This window comes from Manis pentadactyla, chromosome 3 (assembly GCF_030020395.1).
Source record: "Manis pentadactyla isolate mManPen7 chromosome 3, mManPen7.hap1, whole genome shotgun sequence".
NCBI lineage: Eukaryota > Metazoa > Chordata > Mammalia > Pholidota > Manidae > Manis > Manis pentadactyla.
The window spans coordinates 650,713-659,242 of NC_080021.1; the positions used below are offsets into that span (position 1 = coordinate 650,713).

At 58.5% G+C, this 8,530-nt stretch overlaps 1 protein-coding gene across 4 annotated transcripts in view; it reads right to left on the reverse strand.

The window, feature by feature from the left end:
• The window catches only part of ADCK5 (aarF domain containing kinase 5), a 14,286-nt gene extending 6,300 nt beyond the window's left edge, over positions 1–7,986 (reverse strand). For all 4 annotated transcript variants that reach the window (XM_036923101.1, XM_036923100.1, XM_036923098.1 and 1 more), the window contains exons 1-2: positions 7,871–7,986; positions 174–280 (exon numbers count right to left, since the gene is read on the reverse strand). In XM_036923101.1, coding sequence (XP_036778996.1) covers positions 174–280; positions 7,871–7,882 — 119 coding nt within the window. In that variant the 5' untranslated portion in view covers positions 7,883–7,986. The remainder of the gene's footprint in view (positions 1–173; positions 281–7,870) is intronic.
• Between the last annotated feature and the right edge of the window lie 544 nt (positions 7,987–8,530).

Consider the following 8,530-nt stretch of genomic DNA (forward strand, 5'->3'; position numbering starts at 1 on the left):
ATGGCAGGACCTTGATGGCTGTGGGTCCCAGGGCACCACACCAGGAGCCAACACACCCCATCTTGGGGTGGGGCTACAAAAAAGATCCAGTGTCAGGCCCACAGCGGAGGCTGTCCATCAATACCTGGTGAGAGGCATGTGCCCACAGGGCCCCATGGCTAACGAGAACTCACCCTCTCACAGGCAGGGCCCTCAGGTGTCTCCTGGAGAGGGCAGCAGGCAGTGGCCAGGGCTTCGTCCTGCTCTGCAGCAGAGCACAGTGTAAGCGGCAAAGCTGTGACTGCAAAGTGAGCAAATGGCACAGGGTCAGGCAACGCAGGGGCACGCCTGGCCTTCTGCCAAGCTGACATCACACAAGCCTGATGCTTGGGGGCAAGCTGTGCCTCCCTCTACCTGCACCCTGATATGCTCCCCAGGAATGCCAGCACTTCCGGGGGCATGCACAGGGTGGGCCCACGTATTTGACTCTGGGATGCAAAGATGATACCACCTCTCAAGAGCAAGGCTTGGGTCAAAGGACCATGTGGAGAAGACTGCACACAGTTCACAGGGGGCTACTGCTAAACCTACCTGCCTTTGAAGGTCCTGATAGTCCCTGCCTGCTGCTCAGACCACTGGCCAGAAGCCTGGGAAGGCCCTCACAGTTCAGAACTGGTGTCAAGAATGCCTAATCACACAATCAGAAAGAGTATCTCAGACTCTGAGCCAGAAGACGCAACGCAGGAGAAACAGCCCGTGTGTGTGGGCTGCTGTTTGGAAAGCAAGTGAACACACAGGACTTCCATGTACATGGCCCCAGAGGTGGGGACCTGGGAAGCTGCCACCTGGAGGAGGGGGCAGGGAAGGCCAGGTGGGAGCCGAGAGCCTTGGAGCGATGGAGACCCTGCCGAGGCGGCACCTCCCTGCAGCGACAGCACATGGCTCTGCTCCGCCCACCAGCAACCTTGGTCTCCCGATCTCTTTTTTTTTTTTTTTTACTATACTGTTTCCTCTGATCTCGGTGATTTGAGTCTTAAGAAATACATATTTGGTCATTCATGACCAAATATATATTACCCAGGTATATTTGGTTCTCACCCACAGTTCCTGAAAGCACTGCAGAGTCTTAAAGGTGAAATGGGTGTCTTGTCATGTTAATGAGACTTTAGGATCCCCCTCAACCCTCCCCCCTCCCGGCCAAGGCTGGAGGCTGAATCATTATGGCTAATAATTAAGTCAGTCACGACAATGACTGACTGAAGCCCTCACAAACACCCCTGAGGAGCTGATCTCTCTGCCTGCCTGGATCCTGACGGAGCTTCCAGGCTGGGGGAACAGGAGCACCTCCAGGAGCCACCCAGCTGGGCCCCAGGGGGGCCAGGAGCTCCTTCATTGGGGGCCTTGCCCTGTGCATCTCTTCACTGGGCTTAACCTGTATCCTTTATGATATCCTTTACTAAACTGGTAAATGTGTTTTCCTGAGGTCTGTGAGCCGCTCTAGTACATTAACCAAACCTAACAGGGAGGTCGTGGGAGCCTCCAATCTGCAGCTGGTAGGTCAGAAGCACAGGGAACTGTGCCTGGAGTCGGGGGTGGAGGAAAGTCTCGCAGGACAGAGCCCTTAACCTGGGGAATCTGGTGCTGTCTCCTCCGGGCAGAAAGTGTCAGAGGTGAGTTCTTGGATACCCTGCTGGTGTTGGAGAACTGCTTGGTGTATGTGTAGGAAGACCCCCGCCCACAGACTCACAGACGAGACTCAGGTCTGGGAACCCGAACGCAGTTACACTAGTCTTACTGCTCTGCAGAATGTTGTTACTGTTACACATACTTAGAGGAAAGAAACACCATTGCATTTGGTGTCCTAGGAGTGGGATTAACAGTCTCCCACTTACTTGAATTTGGAGGTCTTAAGAGTTCTTGAACAGCAAAATTCCCAACTTTGTATTCTCAGTTTTTAGGGAAAAAAACTGTGCATAGTAAGTCATAACCCACAGCATAGATACTAACATTATTCTTTTGAACCCTGGGCTGAGTAAGGAACTCACTTCCCATTCACCTTCCGGCCAAAGCGCACAGCCCTGAAAACTCTCTCAAGGCCTGCCAGCAGCAGGAGTCCGCGGAGAAGGTCCGTGACCCGGCGTCCCAAGAGGGCAGCAGGCGCCAGTGAGAACCCGGCTGGCGCAGCCGCCCAGTGAGTACAGATCCTCAAGGAGGGCCCCGCGGAGGTGGGACAGGAGCGGAGGGCGAGCAGGGGGCAGACGGGGCCTAGGGCGCCTAGGCGTTCTGTGCCCCAAAGGCAGCACAGGCTGACCGGCCACAAGCATGGCACACAGAACAGCAGAGGCATCCCCAAGAACCAGCTTGTGCCCACAGCTGCTTAGAACATTAAGTGCCTGCAGGATGGACGGTTCCAGGCTGAGACCCCGACCACCTCCAACCTTACGTTCCACAAGGGCTCGTGACGACAGCAGGTGTGTTGGGAGGTGTGTTCCTGCAGTGTCCCCTGCCCCCAGATGAAACTGCCAGGCTTCATCTGGCCTGTCATCTCTCCAAGGAGGTCTCTACACCCCCCACCATACTCATCACCCGATTCCACATCTACTACAAACTCTCCCCAAAAGGCCCAGCATGTGACCAGGGGCCACAGACGGATGCAAGCAGAGCCAAGGGGCCGCCGGGGGCAGCTTGGGGTATGAGCGAAGGAGGGGTCCTGAGAGCTGGCTTGGATGGGACTTCCACGCGGACACTGGGGAGGGTCTTCTGAGCAGAGGACATGGCGTCAGTAAAGGCCTGAAGCCAGGAGATGACAGGGCATTTCTGAGAGGGTGACAGGCCTGTGTGGCTGGAAAACAGTAAGTGCTCAGAGGTGGGGAAGGGGCTGCCCAAAAAGAAACAGGTGGGCAATAAAGTGAGCTGGAACCAGTCGGGGCATCCCAAGGGGCCCCTGAGTTTTCCTCCAGGAAAGGAGCAATCAGCCCAGGAGGAGGCAGGGGCAGGTGTCCAGACAGCTGAGGCCCAGGGAGGGGCCTGGGGGATGGAGCCACGTAGACTTGGAACATGTGAGATGACCCGAGGCTGGCACCTGAGGGCTGGGGACCACACTGCCCGCCTCTCTGGCCAGTGAGGGTTCAGCCGTGGTTCTGATCTTCCCAGCAAGACCACAAACCACTGACTGAGAGCTGACAACAGCTGCCAGCGGCCTGCCCTGGGGGGTCGACATCCATGACTGTGACCCTGAGAACACCCCGCCAATCAGGGCCAGAGTGTGGGGCACCCTCCAAACGGTCGTTTTGCATCCGAGGTGGGAACTGCTGGAGCTAGGCACCGTCCTATCAATTCTACTTCTGCTAATATTTGCAACTTCTCATGACAAGAGGTTTAAAAAGAAAAAAAGTAGGAGTGTCACAGCCCAGAGGCTGGACAGACTCAACACCAAGCGCAGAGCGCGGCCCAGGCCTGACAGGAAGAGCCTTCACAGCACTGCCGGGCCTGCAGGCAAGCCAGAGTGTGGATGGAACTCAGGGCATGATTGTTAGTATTTCAGACACCGTGAAATCACCCTGGCTGTGTGAACGTGTCCTGTTGTGGGGAGTGAGTGGGCGAGTTTAGGGATTATCACAATGTCTACTATATTGGCTCACTTGCAAATGGTCCAGGGACAACCCACCCCAGAGGCTGGGTAGAGCCCAGGCTGGAACCTGGGGCAGACTCCAGACCCAGACTTGTGGGACTGGAGCTGGGGTCTGGCTCCAGCACTTGCCAGCTGCGCAGTATGGGTGAGCTGCTCCCGCCCTGTGACTCAGTTTCTGTCTGCAGAGCAGGGACCACAGCACTACTGAAGCGCCGGTCAGCTGGCGTTGGCAGGGCTCTGGGAGGGGCCGTCAGCCCACCGGGTGCAGTGACACTGCGGTGCAGGCTTGGTGGAGGTACCACTGAGGCTGCCCTCCCACAGGCCCGCCACGCTGTCCACTGGTCCCCAGTGCCCTTGCCGTCCTCCCGACAGCCCCGCTCCTCCAGGCCCTCCCCGTCTGACACCAAGTGCGTACTTGCTGGCAGGGCTGAACTGAACTATTCCTGTTAGAAGACTGTCAGCTTCCTCCTGGTTTTACAGAAGGAATAAAAACGGACTGGAAGATGAGAGAGACCACTGCCAACAGGGAGAAGCCCAGAGCTGGGTTCTACACAGGCTGTGCAGGAATGCCTTGCGGCTAACGGAGCGGGAGGGTACCAGCAGGGTGGATGGGCATGTGTGCTCACAGCTCCAGTGGGTTCCCTGATTCCCTGTGGTGAAGAAGGGATATGGCTGAAGCTGGTGGGCAGTGATTATCCCGAGCCATTAAGCACTCAGGAGGAGAGGAGGTCTAGGAGTTACTCTAGTCTGTGTGCCAGTCAATGGCAGGAACAGCAAGGGCCTCGCCATGCAGAGGCCATGAGTCCCTGAGCTGAAGCAGAAGGAGGGGGCAACATGCAGGAGCCCAGGCGTGCCCGCTCCAGGACCAGGGGCTGCCCACACTCCTGTGAGGGCCACACTGGTATAACAGAGAGATAGCAGCAGCCTGCTGCTGAGGAGAGCTCCCCAAGAAGGCTCAGCCCTGCCCGTGGTCCTGCCAGCTGGAGGAGGCCCCAGGTCCACTAGGGAGGCTCGGGGGAGCACACAGTGGGGACTCAGGACTCACCCTCAAAGAAGTCTGTGTGACGCTGGCCAGGCACCAGCCCTCAGGGGCCGCTCAGGTTTTCTGATGGCCCAGTGGAACAACAGAATATACAGACGGGGCAGGGCAGACCCAGCTGAATGCTGAGCCCCATGCTGGAGGACACTGGCCTGGTCTGCTTGCCCCATGCCCTTCCCCCGTGCCTGGGGGCTCCACTCCTCAGACACCTTTCACGTGTGAAATGGACACGACAGTGTCCACCTTGCAAAGCTGGAAACGGAGCACCTCATTCAGGGCCTGGCATTTCGTGGGTACAACTTCTTTGTGCACCTGCCTCTCAAAAGACCCCACACATGACCCCCAGATGGAACTGCTGGCACAGCCAGGACCCAAGGTGGGCTGCGTCCTCAGTCAACTCCCTTTCCAGTCCCATAGTGGCTGCAGTGAGACACCTCCCCCCACCCCCATGGAGGGGTCCTGACAGCCCAGGACAGAGCACATTGTCCTGGAGAGTCATTGATATGCAAGGGTTAGTGAGTATGCACCAGTAACTTTAAACGTCATTTTCATATGAAAACCTACAGCTCTTTATGGAGGAGCATGCTATATCTGAATCATTTTATACTAAAGCATGAGGCCCTGGTGGTGCCCCACCTCCTTTTGCCACCCCACTGTCAGGGGGTCTGGGGGGTAAGCTGAAGACCACAGTCCACGAGGTGCTGAGTGCCCTCGCGTACACAGGCTCAGAGGGTGCAAGGCCACAAGAGTGACCACCCCTGACCACAGCCCCAGCAACAGTTCTCTGAGGAACCACCACAGCATAGGTATATCTGGTCATCCTCCACTCGTCTCCCAGCACTACCTCCTTGTTCACACGCCACCGACACAGATCCCTCTGGCAGACCCTGCAGAGCCGGACCCAGGCTGCTCTCCAGGCTGCCGTCCTGCCTAGAATGAGGAACACCCTCTGCCCACAGATTCACCACTGCTCCTGTCTTGCCACTGCCCCTCCCCACCTCTGCACCTTGTACATGTCTGTCCCACGGTCCTTACCGCACAGGCATGGGACTGTCAGTTTACAGTCAGACTCCCTTAGACTGAGCATGGCCCACCTCTCAATCATCTCTGTTCTTCCAGGAACTAGCATCCGGTGCTTGCTAGAAGCAGCAGAAACTCCAATGCTTACTGAGTTGTGAAACAGTGGCTAAAGCACAGAACGAACTAGAACACCACATGGCTCAAGTGAGGAAGTCAGCCAAACCACAGGTGGAAGGCAGCAGTGAGGCAGGAGAGGGTGGCGGCCCCCACAGCAGCCCTGCCCTGGGCAGGACCCCGAGGACGAGGCCATGTGCCCACAGCCCCAGAGGCCCTGCTGGGGCACACAGGGCTGTGCAGGTGCCTGGGCCCTTCCGGCCAGTTTGGGACGCCATGCTCTTCAAACCATCAACATCACACAGGAGACATCCCTGAAGGCTGAAGAGGTCACACAGCTATAAACATGGGGCAGAGCCTGTAGCCAGACCTCCCAGGAACCAGTCCAGGGTGATTTCCACCACATCCCATATAACGCAAACCATACCAGAGCACCAGAGCATGTCAGGAAACGGCACAGACAGGGCTGTGTGAGATGCTCCCACATGCCAGTGACTCCCCAGGACGACCACCCAGCTCATCTTGCCTGGGACAGTCGAGGCTTACACTTGTCCCAACACCCTCCCACCCAAAGCCTTCCAGTTTGGACAAGATGAGCCTCCTCCACCCCAAACTCTTGTGCTCTCTTGGCATGGGTGCAGTTTGCCTGCAGAAAAAGAGCACTTATCCGGGGCTCAGCCAGCAACCTATAAAGAAGCAAAAAAGAGCTCCAAGTAGTAACACTCAAACAGGTAGTACAAAGCTCACAAAAGTGTGCACCTGAACACAGAACCATGAGCATGTGTGCTCATGATTCAGGCACAAGCCGAGCCATCTGTTTCTCTAGCGCCTTGTAGATCAGACACAGCGAATGGTAAGAGAGATGAAAGGCTGCTGCAGACAAGCCAGCCCACGTGAGAAGCAACGGCAGAATCTCAGGATGAGGCCAGAAACAAAAACCACACCAAGCTAGCAAGAACCTGGGCAGTCAGCAGCTTTACGCACCTCACTGGGAGAGGAAACCAGAGTACAGAAAGGTTCTCATGGTGAGGAAGCAGAGGTGCTGAGGACCATGAATGCCCTGCCCTTTTCTTTTCCAAGGGTCTGTGACCCCCTCAGCACCAGTCACCAGTCAGAAGCCTACGGGCCCCACTCCACTGCCCATCCACTCCTAGGGCTGTCTGGGAAATTAAGTGACCTGAACCTGTGAAAGGCTTTGTAAACCGTAAAGTGCTGCACCAAAGGCTGACTCACAGACCCACACTGCTTTGTTATCTCAGCCCATAAAACACCCTCATGCAAGGGTACTGCTCACTGCAAGTCACAACAGTTCATGGAAATTCATTTGTACTATTAATATCTAAGCCTACAAGGCTGAGCTTACTAGAAAAGTACAGGCTGTACAGAAAATTCCAAGTTGGAAATGCCGCTGAATCCCCTCAGTCTCTTCCACTCTGAATCCTTTGAGGAAAGAGCCAGGTTCTTGGGTGGTGGGTAAGATCTGGGTCAACGATCATGACACCCAGTTTGAAAGGTGCCGCTCCTAAGTGCAGATACGCAACAGAACGGGAGGCCCAGCCGAGAAGCAGCCTGCAAAGCCAGCCGCCACTGCAGGGTCAAGGCAGGCATGGCGTCGGGGAAGGCCTGAGGGAGGGGGGCTTTCCGAGCAGAACGGGGGTCAGCACCCCCAAAGTCCTCTCGCCTCCTCAGAGGCAGAGGGATCCGGGGTGGGCTGGTGACCAGAGGGGAAAAGGGCTCCCGAGGGAGCAGATGAAAGGAAAGATGGGGCGCCGGCCGAGGGTGCAGCGGAGAGGGGTCTAGGCAGGCACGGCGCAGGAAACGGGGTGGGAAGGGCGTCCTCCGGCCCAGGAAGCAGGGACGGGCCGCCGCCGAGGCGAGGCTCCCCACGGCGCACCTGCCCCTGAGAGGAGAGGGCGCCCTGCGCGGCGGGCGGTGTCCCTGGGGGGCTTCTTCGGGGCCCGGGGCCTACGAGCGCGTCTGAACCCAGGGTGTCTGAGGGCTGGGGCAGGCTCCCACGAGGGCCCTGAGGGTTCCGGGCAGGCGGCCGGCGGGGAAGGGGCGCGGGGCCGCGTCGGCAGGAGGCTCACCGGTCGCCACATCCTCCTGCCGCGGCTCCGATCCCGCTTTGCGCAGTGCGCAGGCCCGGCGGGGGGCGCAGTGCGCACGCGCGCACCCCGGCGGGGGCCGGAACCGGAGGGCCTCGTCCGGGGGGCGTGTTGCGCCCCCTGGCGGCCCTCCGCGGCCTAGCTCTCTGGCTGGGGCAGCGCAGTCTCGGGGTTGCGGGGGCCGGGGCGCGAGGCGGGGTCTCTCCCGCCCGGATGGGAGCTCGGGGAGTCAGCACTCGGGTCCCAGGAACTGCAAGGGCGGAAGCGGAGAGGGACCGGGCCCCAGGGGCGCCAGCGCGGAGCGAGCTGGAGCCAAGGACCTGCGCAGGTGAGGGTGGATTTTTAGCTTTCGGGTCCTGCTTTCCTCGCTGCAAAATGAGGTAACTCGGGAGCTAAAGAAGCGCCTCGCCCCTTGCAATGCCCTTGAGCGCCCGGGTGTGCCCGCTGCTGCGGGACAGGGCTGCATGCCGCCCTGAAGGTGAGCAGAGGCGGCAGGACAGCGGAGGGTATCCCTGCCTAGGCAGGGCGGACGGCCTCTCCTTCGCAGGCCTCTCCTCCTTCCGTTCACCCGCCAGTGGCACCATTGGCTCCGGGTGTTCTCCTCTGGCAGTCAAGGCTCCGCACTCTCCTGGTTCCCCGTGA